General features: G+C 42.3%; 1 protein-coding gene across 4 annotated transcripts in view; it reads right to left on the bottom strand.

The window, feature by feature from the left end:
• LOC139661604 (SH3 and PX domain-containing protein 2A-like) overlaps positions 1-16,675 on the bottom strand; it is a 47,343-nt gene that overhangs the window by 6,223 nt on the left and 24,445 nt on the right. For 2 of the 4 annotated variants that reach the window (XM_071540101.1, XM_071540104.1), the window contains exons 7-9: positions 14,455-14,583; positions 3,287-3,400; positions 817-900 (exon numbers count right to left, since the gene is read on the bottom strand). In XM_071540101.1, coding sequence (XP_071396202.1) covers positions 817-900; positions 3,287-3,400; positions 14,455-14,583 — 327 coding nt within the window. The remainder of the gene's footprint in view (positions 1-816; positions 901-3,286; positions 3,401-14,454; positions 14,584-16,675) is intronic. The other 2 variants (XM_071540103.1, XM_071540105.1) reach the window with 1 other exon arrangement.

Genomic DNA, 16,675 nt, shown 5'->3' with positions numbered 1-16,675 from the left:
ATCCTAGGGTGGAAAATCTCTCCCTCTCCACTCCAGAGAGCAGCACTGAGTTCTCTGGGAACCGCTGCCAAACACAAATCTTGGGCTGAACTCAAATAGCCTATCCTCATGCCTCAGCAATCCTTCAGCAATCCAACTGCATCTCCTGTCAAAAAACCCTTGGCCTCGGTAAGAGGGACATGTGCAAGAGCAAATAACTTTGATTATTTAACTAACCAACTGATAGACAAATACTGTAAAAAGTCTTGCTTGTCTATCAGCAGTCTTGGTTGCTGTCAGCACCACAACATGATAAATGTCTGGTTTTCCACCTCACACTCCGTAGAAAACTATATGCAAGTTTCATTTGCTCATAAAAAAAGCCAAATATGTTTCCAAAGTACAGCATGAGGCATTCGAAGGTCTATTACTGCACCACGTTTAGATGAGTGGGTAGTTTTTTTCTGTAATTCAGAAAAGATTGGTTTTGGCACACAGTGCTTAATTATAATAAAACGCTTACATGGAGCAATTTTGTAATATAATGTAAGTTCAGTTTCTATAATTGGTGTATATAAAGTTGCTGATTTCACCTTTGCTTTCCAGGCTCAGTTCATATTAATGTCAGTTAGTGGTTACTTGTAGTGGGTTATGGCTCATGATAAATGCATTCGCTGGAAGACAACATGGGATGCAAGACTGAACAAGTATAGGCATTTGGAGAGGGACAAGCTAAGCTACAGGATAGAAGAGACAACAAGATGAGGTGAGGTGAGGAGAACGAAAACCAAGTGAGGGAGGGAGGGAGGAGGTGATGCAGCGTCTGTCTCAGTTCACCTCGGCTCTGCTGCCTGCTGATGACGCCCCCCAATGTCCATCTCCGGTCCAGCCTCTTCAGATGGGCCTTATGTCGCTTAGTAACTGACAGACACACATGGTGACCAGACAACAATAAACAAACATGGGAAACATGAAGAGCAAGCACAAACATCACACACACACAACATGGATCCACCAAAAGAGCCGCATTATTAGCTACATGGAGGACATAAAAACAAGACCACATTGCGAAACATGGCGGACAGTTAGGATGGATGGATGGGTGAGTGAAGGTTACAGAGGAAGTGTTAAACCAAGTCGTCTTCTCTGTGGCTTGTAATTAGGATGTTGTTAGCATGGTTTTCCCATCCTGTCGTGTTAGAGCATCTGGGACACACATTGCTGCTGCAGGAATGCCATCCAATTAATAGAGCAGCTGAGAATGCCGCTGGATGGAGTTGTGCGCCTCAGCAGGTCTATAATTCAGCAGGCCTTTTGTAAGCCAAAACACCGGAGATGAGAATGATGAGACATCTCCTGTCATACGCCAACACTATAAAAGGTGAAGCTTATATAAATTATCTTGTTGGAGAACAAGCCCTTTTATCACTGTATGCTCTTCTCAATTTCCAAGACCGAGGAAATACCAGACAGAATTTGTGAGATACTGTAGGCTTGGAGAGGGAATGTAAAACTTAACAGCTGTAAATAGTTGTCCAAGAGCTGTAATGGTTCAAATTTCAGCTAAGGAAGAAACCATAAAATAAAATAACTATCATTACTATTACAAAACCTTGGAAATTTAAGCAATACATTTATGCATGAAATATGCCCGCCACAAGGAGGGGGATATCCACTCACTGTCGTCATAATGACACTTCTTTTAACAAGAAGCGGGAGACTCGCATCTCAAATTGTCTCAGCTTTCAACATGTCCATATCTTGGCCTTTAGAAAGATGTATCGTGAGTTCCAGATCCAGTTTTCCAGAAATATGTTTGTTTCTCTGTGACAGAAAGGTGGCACAGACTGCTAGAGACCATAGGATTGACACAGAGATGCTTTATGGGTTTTAGGCCCATTCCCATGACTGACTAGACACATAAACACTAATTACACTGACAGATTGTCCTCCCCAAAACCCCCTGGCAGGAAAATCTGCTATCTGTGACTGGGCAGATAGCAGTATTGGGTGTGCATGTTTGTATTTATGTGTATCTATGTGTGTGTATGTGTGTCTGTGTGGTCATACATTTGTGGTATGTCCAAATCTTCAGTGGATAAATACGCATTCTGTAAGTCCAAATAGGAAGGAAAAGGGCATTTCAACATATTGTGAAACTGTAGGACTATTTAGCCTGATGTATCCTCTCTCCCTCTCTCCTCAAGTCATAAGATATACAATACCAAGGGGATCCTGGGTCCCATTGTTACACAGAGCACACAAATTGTACAGCAAAAGATATTTTGGCCCCAGTGCTGGAAAATCATGATGTTTGTTTGGAAGTGTTAGATGCAACTTAATGATTTCCGTGCCTCCAGTTTGTTGGGTTTTCTCTCACACAAATGCAGTGTAAATCCTAACAGACAAACTGCAGTCACTGTACTACCTGTCAAATTTGTAATATGACTCATCCCATCTTAGGTAATACAAACTTGAGCCCTGTAGGCCTATTAATCTGAGTCTGTGACACTAATGCAGCTGTACTGCATGGAGATTAAAATGTCTTCTGGGGTAACATTGAAAAGAAATCAAGATGATTGCATCACTGGACCCTGTCTTCGGCTTCACACGTCAGCATGATAATCTGTCAAACCAAACCCTACATAGGTGTGTTTCCTATCAGGGGTTTGGATCCCAACACATAACATTCTTTCAACATTCCTCTACTGTACTGCAGCTCATCAACAATCAACTATGATAAGCAAGCATTGCACGAAACGGCACAGTTCATGTCTTATCTTGCCGTAATTAATGATAACCATACATTTACCGAGCATGACTCATGAAATACCCTCATGCTTCATTCCCTACTGTTGATGGAAACACACATCTCTTTCATGAGTTCACTCCAAGGAGGTCATATCACTTAGTGTTGCATTGCATCTCTACTGTACAGTGCTTTACTGTACGGCACATCACTCAGTGCACCTCAGCACACGGCTGTGGTTTGCTCTCTCCTGGCGCTCCTCCTCGCTGTTTACCCAGAGCCTGAATCTGTAGTCTGTTCAAGGCTGCTTACAGTGGCAGGCAGACAGAGAGAGTTGTTCACACCGGCCAGGCGTCGGCCGTTAGCGTAGGCCGGCAGTGGGTCTTGGGGTGAGCTTGCTGCATTTTGTCAGAGATCGAAGACTGAGGATTGAGGGCAGAGGTGGTGTCTATGTGTGTGTGTGAGAGAGACAGAGAGTGTGTGTGTGTGTGTGTGTGTGTGTGTGTGTGTGTGTGTGTGTGAGGGCGGGCAGGGGTGGGAGAGGTTGCAGTGTCCTACCTTCCCCAGCTTTAGAGGCTCCCAGCTCCAAATCATCCCGTGTTCCACTGTGAGAGTTGAGATAGGTAGCAGGGACCCAACCCTGCTCCTCCGCTGTACTGACAAACCACCAACCTGTGGAGGGACAGAGAGAGAGAATTGTCAGGACCTTGGCAAAGTAAGGTAGACTGAGGTAATCAGGTGTATAGTGTGCTGAACGTTTAAAAATGATTTCATGCAAAACATCACACAGAAAAATAAGCGTGACCTAAATGGTAAGAGCTGCGTAAGGTAGGATACAGTCAAGGTAAGGTAAAGTAAGGCATACATGCCTTAAGGCAAAGTGGAATTTGGTTGATTTTGCAGATAAATTTGAGGGGGGGGGATTCTAAAAGCATTCTGCATGTAATACGTCTCTAATTTAAATTTAGTGCATGAGAACAGACAGACGATAATGAACGCAGATGATGTCTGCTGACGTGACTATAGATCAGTATCTTCCAGTATGGCTTATATCCACCGATGTATTACTTATCTGTTCTAGTCAGTGGGCCCTGATTGGAAAAAATTCCCTTGGATCACAGAGATGAGCTAAAAATGCACTTGAACACGTAGAAAAACTAAACTTCATTGCGCTGCCAATAGAATCTATAACTGTGGCCAGGGCCAAGAATCTCAGAGGGAAGACTGGCGGGCTGTAGCTCAACGCGTGACGAGGACTTGTTAAACCTGCATTTCATCAGCATCAATCATGATTTCAGTGGGCAGGACACTGGTGATGAAACTAGCCAAAATCACCATTAGCATTGTTTCAGCCAATTTGATTGGATTCCTTGGGGTATGATAGCATTGCTTTGACAACCGCTTCATGACAAATGCCTGGTGAGGGAAGGTAGTGGACATATTTCATTTGATAAAAAAGAAGAAACAAACAAATGCAGCGGGTGGAGTAAAGTCATACACGATTAGATAAGGTGTTTTATGAGGCCTAAGGGCAAATTTAAGTCCATGTTTACTCTAGCTGGAAACACTGGCTCTGAACAAGTACATTAATAATTTCAACATTTTGAACATCAAAGTGCTAAATCCAGCACTGCCACACAGCCCGTTCAACACAGTCACACCACATTTCTGAGACCGTGCCTATTCTCTGCAGGAGACCCAAGTGACAAAGGCTTCACAAAAATAGTCCTCTATGTGGCGTGTCCCATATACACTATTTGTTGTGGTAACGGGAATACAATATGGCTGACAGCTGTCCTGACAACCCATAAAGAGGATATGAGTGTTCCATCACACGTTCACAGCTGGCCCAAGCCTCCAGTGTACATATTTCTAAAAAATGGAGTGTTTTCAGGGTTGTTTGTCGTGCACTGAAATAATAGCAAGATGCAGTGTGTAATAGGGTCAACTGGAACAGAAAGATAAAGAATCCTAAAATGCTATTTAATCATTTAATGGTAATTTGCTGTTTACAAGATTGTATGAGGCAAAGGTTGTATTAATGGCAAAAAATATGGTCAACCTCTTTATATGGTGACAGTTCTCTACCCACAGTAAGTGCAAAATGTCATATACTGTATGTCATTATCTAAGATGAGAGATTAGAACAGATTAGTGTTGAGAGATTGGTGCTTCAACAATTAGCAGAAGTGAATTTCCAAGCATACTAGGAGGCCCTTTTCATCACTGTGAAAGGTTTCTATCACCGTACTATATTGTATGTATTTTATGGGAAAGGAGTTCTCCTGTAAAATTTGGGCAATGACAGTATGAGCACAATTTCAGTCCTGTTGGACCATGGCAATTTACAGTATCTTTCAACAAAACAAGCTAGAAGGCAGTTGGAACCTCTGCTAATGCTGAACAATTCTCCGACTTGCTGTTACACCAAAAGACATCATTCCTATCACTTACATTTTAAGTTAAATTAATTACTTGACCCTGCAAACATACCCTTAGGATTTAGTACTTGATATGAGACTTGATATGGAATCAAGTCGTTAGTTTCATAGATATGGCTAAAAAATGATAATCATCTAATGTCGGTAATCCCAGATCTGGATCACCACCAAAATCAAATCAGTTATTCCCTGGCCCGAGGCCTATCTGTCCACCAAATTTCATGGAAATCCATTCATAGGTTTTTTGGAATATCCTGCTGACAGGCAGACAAACAAACCAAAAAAAAACATAGCATCAGTTGTACAGTGGAACTACTTTGCATAGAGTTTGGGTGGGTCCAGAGTCGAGAATGCCTCTGCTGTTAGTATCTGGCCCTGAGCAGCATGTTGGCCTGGGCTCAAGGACATAACAAGCCATGTAATGTGCTCAGTCTTTGCACCAAAGCTGTGGCTTCAGCTAAGCCCTATGCCAATAAATCAGACAGAGAGCGGCAAGCTACAAAAAATAAAATGGTGTCTACCTAGTTAGGACCTAGTCTAAGGCCTCAGAATACAGACTTTTTCCTTCCACGCTGGAGTTGGAAGCCTGTTCACAGTCATGTGGAGTAATGATGTTTGGTAGGAAGTTTACAGGATTGTTCCCATGAATTTGACACTAACAACACTGACATTGTAATTTTACCTATGTCCAGTCTAACCAGATTTTGTTTTATATACCAGGCATGTCATACTTCACTTCAATAAGTCACTGAAAACTGTTAAAATGTTAAAATTGTGGTTGATGATGACCAAGTGAAGAGCAACCTCAACTACATCAATGGTAAATTAAATAAAATTGACCATTACAGTGATAGGTCAGCTTGGCAAAAGTAAACAAGTCCTGCCTCAAGTCATTAAATTAAAAAATCCTTCAATTTGAAAATTACCGTTTTCACACTGGCATGCCAGCTTGGGGGAAATGTCATTTTCACTTCTGCAAACTGGCAGTTGTAGAAATGTAAGTAAATATGAGAATAAGGTGTAGGAATGTAAGTTAATTGAGAGCACTTGGCTAAAGGTCTGAATATACATACACGGCAAAGATGCACTGTCACTTTAAGAGGTCTGAGTAAATATATGCTGTTATTGATGGCTTGGACTGGCTTGCCTGTATTTTTCAACCATCCTCCCATATGGCAGGTGCTTAGGCTGAGTTCACTCAACCTCAAAAGAGGCAATAAAAATACTTTTAAAAACACATGCCCACTACACAAGTGCTGATTTCCTGGCCACTGCAGGTTTATATCAGACAGGTGGCAATTATACGCAATGTGAGAAATACATTTTTCAACAAGAGGCCTGCTTCGTGTCTTTCATTGCATGTATTCTTTCAAAGAGTGACTGGAGTTCAATCTTGCACAAAAAACAGCTCAACAGTTACTCAATGTATTGGGAAACTCAAAATCACCAAAATCCAAATTGGGACACTATGTGGCTCAACTCAACATCCAAAAATTCAACTCATTCAAGATATCGATGAAACTACAACCCACCTATTATTGCCACATATTGTCACATGTATGTTGCACTGTCTCTCCTGGAACATTTCTCCATATGTTCTGGTAGAGGACTGTGATTGTTAATTTTTGGGATCAAGTCATATCTGACATGATTCTCATTTGTGCATTCTTAATGATGACCCAGATTTTAACCTGAGGTTATTACAAAAGAAATAGTTGTTTTCGGGGTCTCCTGCTGCCAAGAAAACAATTTTGCAGAATTGGATAATGCCTAACATGTGCATGAAATCACTGTGGATACAGAGTTTATTGAAATTTGTTAATCTTCAGCATACTACTGCAAAACTTAGCAAGGTCCAACCTTGTACTGTTGGGACTTCGAAATCTCTGTCATCAGAATTTATCCAAGATAAGATTTGAGTTCACTTTTTCCCAGCTTTGAATGCTTTTGTCCTATCTAATCTGATATATGTCTTGTGAATGTTTATTAACTTGTGTGTAGCTCCTATTTTTTGTGTTTCCATTTTGTCCTTTTGTGTGACAAAAAAGATAATAAAGACACAGAAATGGAGCACACAACAATGACTACCAGCGGTGAAAAAGTGCAAAAGGAAAGCTCTTGTGACAGGTAATGAATGGAGCTGTAGATTCAGCTGTTGGCTGAAAGGTGAAACGGCAGATAGTGGAAATAAGATTAGGAAAGGAACGTGCTCTTTTTTCCTATAGCAGGGATTAACTGTACAGATGTGGGAGGAACAAAGGTTAATGAGGCATACCTTACATTTTGATGTGTGTGTGGGTGTGTGTGTGTGTACGCGTGCACATGTGTGTGTGCATTTGTGAGAGTTTGATCCATTGACCATCTTGGCTCCCATAGCAGAGAGTGCATAGCCGTCTAAGCTGTATCTTTATCTGTGTATCTGCAGCAGGATGAATCTGTATCACAACCTGCCTCTCCTCTCCTCACCTCATCTCTCTCCTTTCTGCCTTGCTGTCTACGTGAGGAAAAGATGGATCATGGAGAACTTTGGGCTGCTGTAGATTTTCAACCACAAAGGAAAGAACCGCAGCCAAATGCTGACTGGCAATACACTTTGCCGAACATTATTCAATATTACGATTATAGTTCTTCAGTCAACATCCTGAATAAATCAAAAAGGCTTTCAGAACTTTTGAGCAGAGTTTAGATTTCAACCGTCCCCTTTGGGTCAGCGGTTAAGTGAGACAATAGTCAAACCCACAGCCCTCTGGTGGGGATCTCATATAACACCATCGCACCATAGGATCATGACCGCAAACATCAACCTCAAATGTCACAGCCTCAGAGAGGGAGAAACCAAATGGTTTGTCTTAACAACATTGTTGTTTTGTACTACAAGGAGACCATCAAAAACTGCATGTTTGAAGCGGTAAAGAGGGCAAGTTGTAACAAGGTTTATGCATGGTATAGCCTGCTGTGAGGTGCAAACACTGGACTTATTGAAGTAATTTCTGGCCAATTATGCCAATGGGGAAAAAACTAAATAAAATGTTGACGTCAGCCTCATTTACACAGCGTGAAAAGCCTAGTTCCAGATCAGAAAACACTGAGAAATATATTTAAAAAATTGATGACTGTGAATAATAAAAAACAATGCTGATTATGCAAGTTGCATGTGTTGCTGTAATGTGTCTGTGCCGGGTGGAAAAGTTGCTATTGAGATAGATATTTCTGAAAGGAGAAAGCAGAGCATGTGAACAGATGCTTGGCCCAGACTTCAAAGTGATAAAGCTGTCCTCATACCCCCATTCACCTTATATTCAGAGAGACAGACAGAGAGAGAGAGAGAGAGAGAGAGAGAGAGAGAGAGAGAGAGAGAGAGAGAGAGAGAGAGAGAGAGAGAGAGAGAGAGAGAGAGAGAGAGAGAGAGAGAGGAGCATTTCTGAGCCCTATTTGTCTCCCATACAGTACCTGCCATCTGGAAACTCTATCAGGTTAAAGACGCATGCCTCCTTTTACTGTAATCAACAACAGATTCTCTGCTGCAGCAAGAAACTGGAATCCTGCCATTTTGGATTTTTTCTAAGGTGACTGGATAAACCAAAGAACAAAAATTCAATATGTATAATGAATGTCTGATAGTTGAGCGATGCCATACATAATGCCATTACAATGAATTACTTACTCCTTAATGTTACACTCATTGCTGTAAATTATCATTAAGATACACAGACCTACAACTCCATTATTTATCGCTCTAATGTACACCACAGTAAAGCACTGTACAGCACATTACTTTGTGCTTTGGAGTCAATCTGTAATACTTACAAAAGATCCTCAACAGTTTTGGTATGAATATTATAACCACAGTTTCAGCAGCATGAAGGGCCCGTTTTTTTTTTGTTTTTCTTTTTCAGGACCTGAATTGATGAGGAATGCAGTGGCTCAGCAGTCCTGCAGATATCTGACACCACTGTTGAGCAGAGTAGGAGAAAAACCCATTCATTTCCAGCTTCTGTATTTATTAACAGTATATTCAGTATCAAAGCACAAGGGGGAAGCTATCCAGCTCAATACACACACTTCCAGTTTTCATAAAACACTGGGTTTCAATTACCTGGGTGGTTCTGCTATGGGGGGGGGGGGGGGGCGAAAACGGCACAAAACGACTTTCAAGAGCTAATGTTGACCTAAGGAACAACCTTCTCTCCCTCCCAGCCGCTGAAAGGATCCCCTCATGGTCTAAACTAAGCTACATCCCGCAGCTTGTGCGCTTTCTAAGCTTCACTGATTTGGAGACACAGAAATCCTTGAGTGCCTAACAGCCCACCCCTTAAAACGCCGGTTTAACTCAATGGTCAATTCTTAAGTGAGAGAGAGAGAGAGAGAGAGAGAGAGAGAGACGCCTTTTTGGCTCTTTTGGGCCAAGTCCACATGCTGACTGCTGTGCATTAATGTCACCCCCTACATGCTATTCTTGATCTCCAGTATTGTTCTTACTCCATTTATTCATCTCTGATACCTGCATCACTTTCTAAGAAGATGCAAAAGAACAAAACAATAAACACCTACGTTGAAATGCCATATAGTTGCAAAGCTGAAATCTGAGTTTCTGTTATATCTGAAAACCCAGGATACAGTTCATTTCTTCAGACGGTCATTAATGAAGGCTGCTGCTACCTACGGTGAGCTGAATGAATGTGGAGAGTGGGGGGGGGGGGGGGGGGGGGCGCTACGAGTGGATAATGTGTCTTCCGTATGCTCCTGCAACTTTTGCTTAAAAACACATTCAACACTTGGCAATTGTTCCTCATCCTCTCTTCAGTGGTTCTTCAACAAGAGTTATAGGGTTTTTCACTTTTTTTATTCAGCAAACTAATTCCTGCTGAAACTGCAACATACCAAAGTGGGGGACTAAAAGTTTGAACCCACAGTGGACTCAGGCGTGACGGCGGCCTTACCTAGAAGCCTCCTGCACGTCAGACCAGGGTGGAGAAGCCAGTATATGCGGTTTCATTCACAGGGACATTGATTCTTTGAAAATTGAACTCTGCATTACTATTGATGCCAAAATCGATGCTTTCTAACTTTCGTGAGGAGACGCAAAATAATATTTGCTCTCTCAAGGCAGAGGCGCACAGCAGGAGTATTAAAGAATCGGGCAACACAGCTTCTGAAACCTCAGATGCAATTATCTAGTTAGAGGAGAAAGTCGATTTGTCATTCTGATTAGTTGAAATCTGTCCAGGCTAAATGTGAAATCAATCTAACTCAAACTGATAAGTGATAGGAATGATGTCTTTGCGTGTAACAGGAAGTTGGAGAATTGCTCAGCATTGGTAAAGTTGCCGGAAGACTCCCTCTCTGTGAACGAGTCCCTGCTGGACCTAGACCATAGATCATCTTGCCCCAAGCATAAAGATGGAGACCCTAGACATCATTGAATGGGTACAGTTTTTCCATGTGAAGGTAGACATTCTGTACCACATCCATAATGCCATGCTGAGTTATGAGGGCCAGACCTTCACATGCCAAGATTTCACTCCAGCAGTCTCTAAGCTATGGGCTTTCAACCAGGCAGTGACAGGACTGCAGTCAACTGCAGGATATTCCTTGTGTGCCGTTTGGTCTGCACTACCTGGCTCTTCTATGGCTTAGATTTGGCAAACCTCATTAGTGTTCCTGAAGTTAAGTAGGCAATGCTACAAATGTAAGATCACGGTCTTAATAAGAGTCCCTAAACAAGGCTCTTCCTGAGATCCTCTGCTGACCTAAGCAGGGTGGAGCAGTGGAGATACGGTACATGCATGGTGGTACCAAGGGGTCTTGGGGGAGCCGGGGGGACTGACAGATCTGAGTCGCCCTCCCCAACACAGACAGACATTCCTGGAGTTCATTTGGCAAATTACAATTCAGAGAGGCTGATCTAGACTTGGAGCGGGGCCAAGGTAAACCCAGATCCATAGAGGAGTATTTTCTGCACTGGACTGGGCACCTTGAGGTGTCGGCAAATAAGCTGCAAAGGGTACAGTATTTCCAGAGGAAACGTGACTGCAAATTATTTTTCCTTTCCTACGTACTATTCCATTAGAGGCCAAAGTTGAAACTGTTGAACACAGTGCATTTGAACTGATCTGCAAGGCTGCTAGCTTAGCTTTGGTTAACATCTCTCCAGTATAGTGTAAGCTGAGGAGGCATCCTGGAGGATCCATTAAGCCATTATAATGAACCAACCTCTCTGAACCGCTAACTTTGGCAGGAAATGGCTTTTTCCATATTCCCTCTGAGTTTCTCCCTGCACTGCTCTCTCCTCCTGAGCCAGCATCTCCCCCTGGCAAACTCTCATAAAAATAGACAAATAAAATAACTGCAATTATATAGGAAGAGCAAGGACAAAATTAGTGTGAATATCAAACAAACTGTTATTAAGTACTTGCAGCAAATGTTTTGACTCACAGCGATAAATTAATCGAACGCAGCTTTTCAAACATTTTCATATTGCTCATTTAGATCAAGCCTTATGTTTGTTTTTATGGATCTTGGCAAATTAGAATTTCTGTCTTTCAAGATTATTATTCCAGAGGAACCAAATGTTACAAATTACCACCTAGAACAACAACATCAAGCTTAGTCATCAAGTCAGTGTCTTTCTACCCTGTTGATTTACTGCATACTGCACCTACTTCAAACACAACCATCCACAAACCAAAACATGAATCAGTACAAACTATGTTACTGTACCAAATGAAAAATAGGCCAAGACACAAAAATGGTATCATCAAACCAGTGCAACGGAAAATACTGCCTTGGCTTGGGACAGCAGGCTGGAAAAGTGGAGAAAGCTGAGCTTGCTTATAGGTCTGACCTAGATTCACTGCCCTGTCATAGGCATATATTATCTAATCCAAGGTAAGGACAACTCCATTACTGCACTGGCAAACAGTTACAGGAACAATAGATAGTACAGTGGCTTTACTGGAGAGTGAGACGAGTCTGACATCTCCTGCTGATGATCTATGGTGAGCTACAAAAATAATACAGTGCTGTGATATTCCATTTCTACATCAATGACTATCATGCTCTCATACTTTCACACTTCATCCAATGCATCTTATATAAAACCAATTAGACATATAAAACTGACATGAAATTAGATGACGATTTGTCCATATAAGGAGATTTTCCACTCAAGGCTTCCAAAAACTCTGCGGGGAAACCATGCTGGCTTAGATGTACAATATTGCTTTAAAGGAAAATGTGTGTGTCACAGGCTATAGCTCAGACATCCATAAAAATCTACACCGCCCTTTTGTCATTACAAAGGTAATAGACACCTTTTAGTACCGTGAGTTCATAAAGAGCATATGTTCAGCATGTTCACCACTTACCTCTGTAATTCACAGATCAATCTGTCAGAAACCATTAAAGGTGCACACTCATTCTGCTAGGGGATGGATGCTAAACCAAACGAGCTCTGAAATCTTCTTAACACGCACCTGGACTTGTTAGTATTGGCAGAGGGATGTGGAGTGATGTCACCCAGCCAAATGGAGCAGCTTTAACCTACTTCCATTGCAGGAGGTGTTGAGACTTCAGTTAAATGCTAGCTGTGCTGTTGGAAACAGGCCCCACAGCATGATGTAGGCGGGTTGTATTTACTTCAAACCACTGTGGAAGTGTCCATCAGTGTATAATAAATATGTCGAATGGCCTTAGGCTGTGTTTTAAGTAGCAGATACCAGACCTTTTAAACTGCAGTCTACTGTTTTTGCTTTGTATAAACTCAGGTTCGGACAACCAAACCAGAGAGGTGAATGATCTGAACTGAGAGTGGCATTAAAATATTATCTGCATCAGAGAAGAGAATGAAACTAAGTAACGTTTAAGCCCAAAAGTCTGCAATAAATCTGCAATGCAACCATTGAAGTGTATGATTTTTCCATTCCGCATGGATCATGACCATACCAAGGTAAACCATCCATAACTTTGCACAGTGATCAGCTAAAATACAAAAGTCAAGGGGCCTCTACTTAAAAGCACAGAGCCATGCACTTCAAGTTCCTGCATATCCTGGAGGAAAACTCTCGTATACGGCCCTCGGTAAAAGGACTTCAAGGTGTTGGAATATCCGCCTCGCTGTGGCCCCCCATTGGGTTGAAGTCCTACTGGACCAGGGAGGGAAAACAAATACATGAAGCCGAAGGCAGGACACGTGACACTTCAAAGCAGCCCCACTCTGTTGACTCTCTTCCTTAAGGCCACTATGGCATGGAGTTTCACTCACACCCAACATGAAACCCAAGTCCAGTTGCTTCCCTGATCACTGTTTCCCCTTCTCTCTCTCCTTCTCCTTCTTCCCTCTGAAGAACACATGAGTCCCATTACTGTTTTACTGTCTCAGCACACCATTAAAGCTGGACGTCAAACCCTGTGACTGGGCCTGTCCCTCTCCAGTCACTCTTGTGATTCATAGGACAAATCCTCTTATTAAAAAGAGCAATTTGGGCAGGTGTTATTAAGCTGCAACATACAGTTTCTTAAACTATGTCTCAGTGATGGTTGCTATACACAACATCTAACTATGACTAGCTTTTCTGGTGTTCTGGGGTCTTGAAGTTTACAGAGACAATTTTACCAGTTTACATTTTTACTGCTTTTAAAACACAACTACCATATATTGTATATCACTTGATTCATATTCCGTTGCTTATCAATATCCATGGCCTTTTTCTGTCCACTTCTATCCTCCTCAAACATCAAAGATGCCCATTCCTGGAATAATCATACAAAACAACACAGCATACTCCATACAATCTTGGCCCAGTTTGCCAGCCTTTTCCAGAGGTTAAACAGCTGACTAAGGACTCTCTGCAGCTGGTATTTGTAAATCCAGCATGTCTTCCTCTCTTTCCATTAAAGTGAGGTGGAATAATTAATATGAGTCTGGAAGACATTCCTCCTGCTAGAGGCAACATTCTGGCCCCAAGCCTAAACCAACACTGGGAAAAAACAGGCCTGACTGTAGGCCAGAGCGAGCCTCCAGATGGGGCTAAGGAACAGCTAGCAGGCTGCGGACAAAGGAGGAGGGGAGAGGGTTGAGATAGGGAGAGGAGGAGTGGGGCAGAACATTTGAGGAAGCAGGGAAGAAAGGAATTACAGACTGTTTCATGGAAGTGCCTGTGTGTGCTTGTGTTTGAATGTTTGGGTGACAGCCTACAGCCATGCATGTGGGTGTGTGTGTGTTGTGTTTTCTGTCTATTCATGCACAACATGTTTTTGTACTGTATGTTTGTTTTGATCACTCACCACTCTCACTCTTCTCGATAACGTCCACCACCTCTCCAGCTTGAAGGCTGATTTCAGCAGGCTCCTGTTTCTCATAATTGGCCACCACCACATACTGCTCCAGAAGCATGGGATCCGAGGCATCCAGACCTGGGGTTGATGGGAAAAAACACGCTGTCAGCCAGCTGCCAGCCATAGGACCGCGAGAACGACTGCTGGGCACCCGTTGTGCCATAGGCCAATTTGTCAGTAGAGCTCAGCCAATCACAATATTCACAGGGCTCAGTGCATCTTCCTGAGAGTCTAGCCATAGAGCTGCATCCCTCTCCAGCCCAACATCAAGGGCAATGGAGAGGCTGAAAGCCTAGGGAAGGAAACTCTCTCCAAAAAGTAAAACATCAAGCGGTCAACTGAAGAGAATCCATTCTGTGTTAATGAGGGGGCCTCATCCTTATAGTCCGAAGTTGAGATGCAGGTACAGTAGAAGTAGGTAGACACATTAAGGAAAAGCAGATAGTGGAAAGGGAAAAGAGAACAGGAAGCAGAAGGTCTGGATAGACAGTAAGAGAGAAGTGAACTATAGCCAGTTGAGGACAGGACAGTGGAGTGGGAGAGAGAAACGGTTTCCCCTGGAAAATAAACCATCTGCTAAAAAGCCTCCTTCTCCTCAGTTGGGGCTGGAGCTGGAGGAAGAGTAGGGGGTTGTGTACGCCAATCATAAGAGTCGGCACTAGAGGCCTTAAATAGAACCAGATGAAGGGGCTGGAGCTGCGCTCAGAGGGACGGCCCTCTGTCTCCATGAAACACTAGAGCTCTGACTACAGCATGCAGCCCAGCCAATGGAAATCTCCCTTTCTCTACTGGGTTAACCATGTGAGCACCAGCAGTGACTTAGTTTTTGCATAGTTGGGATTGCTTTCACAAACTGATCACATATTACTTAACCTGAGTATTGTTCACTCTGAGTATCTCAATGCCTTCTTAAGGCAGAAGCAGTTTTCTTTCATTTTTGAGGATATATGAAGAACACATGATGCCCAAAAAATTATAAAAGTCCACAACAAATTCCAAAAAAATGAAGAAAAAAACAAGGCTGAGCAAGGCTAGACTGATTAGGCCCTGCTGAAGCCTAAATCATGAAAAATCCCTTAAAACATATCTAGCTGAAAGTCTGAATAAACTAGGACAGCTCAGTTTAGGAGCAGAACTAACAAGTGTCAGCTGGTGACAGACTCAACCCCAGCTGAGTATCGGTTCACACATTATCATAAGCTTCTGCTGGCCACTGAGCTCAAAGCTACTGAAAGAAAGTTACTGTACATACGCAGATCAGATCAACTCTACTAATTTACCCTAATAATGATGCTAGTGTTGTGGATGTTTCCTCCAGATGGTATAAACAACATACCTTCATGGGGCATGCTTGAATAGCATTACAAGATCACCAAACACAGTATAAATCACAATTTCTATTAATAATTGTGCTCAGTGTGCTGCTTCTCTCCTAGCTGACATCACTTGCCATAGTTAGTGAAAAGAGAAATGAAGTATGTGAGCTTTTGACCCACGTAATCAACAAAAATGTCCAGGAAAATAATGTCTGAAGGAGCTCGGAAAAGCCAAACAAGTCCAATTGAAAACATTTCTTTCAAAATGTGGTAAACTCTGTTCCTGGAAGGAGAAACTCCATTTTATTCAGAGGATGGAAAATAAGTAGAATCCAGTCCAATAGACGGAAGGTTTGAGGCTTAGATAAGGAGTGATTGAGACAGCTTGGATTAAGCTGCCAGTTCTCCAAAGAGCTGACCTGGCGACAGGCTTCCAGACTAGAGATTAACATTTCTGTAAATTGGGATAATATTTGCATTCAGCGTTCCAATTCAGGAACTAAATCTGAAATGTCAGTGAGCTAATAACTTATGAAGATGAACTAAGCACCATTAGTATCTAGAATGCTAACGCTGCCAAAGTGTCTGACACTGGATCAGTGTGGTTAGGCTGTGGTTTATGAAGCTTCACATTATTTGTGCAAGACGTTTTGTTAAACCGCAAGATTGGGTGTAGAAACATGGGAAAGTACGTATTATTTGAATTCTGGGTAATACCCGCTTGCTCTTCAAAGTATAATACGACCGTAATTACTTTAGTTATAGCAAATAGCAATATTTCTTTAGACACTAGTGTTGGGAATGTGTGCGGTTGAGTGGTTGGTTCAACTTACACATCAATTAACAGCGGTCAC

Source organism: Centroberyx affinis, unplaced genomic scaffold (genome assembly GCF_046629955.1).
Source record: "Centroberyx affinis isolate AG114_WGS23_722 - 3 ecotype Tasmania unplaced genomic scaffold, CSIRO-AGI_Caff_v1 ptg003562l_1, whole genome shotgun sequence".
Taxonomy (NCBI): domain Eukaryota; kingdom Metazoa; phylum Chordata; class Actinopteri; order Beryciformes; family Berycidae; genus Centroberyx; species Centroberyx affinis.
The sequence above is the reverse complement of the archived record's forward strand: the minus strand, read 5'-3'. Positions and strand labels throughout refer to the sequence as shown.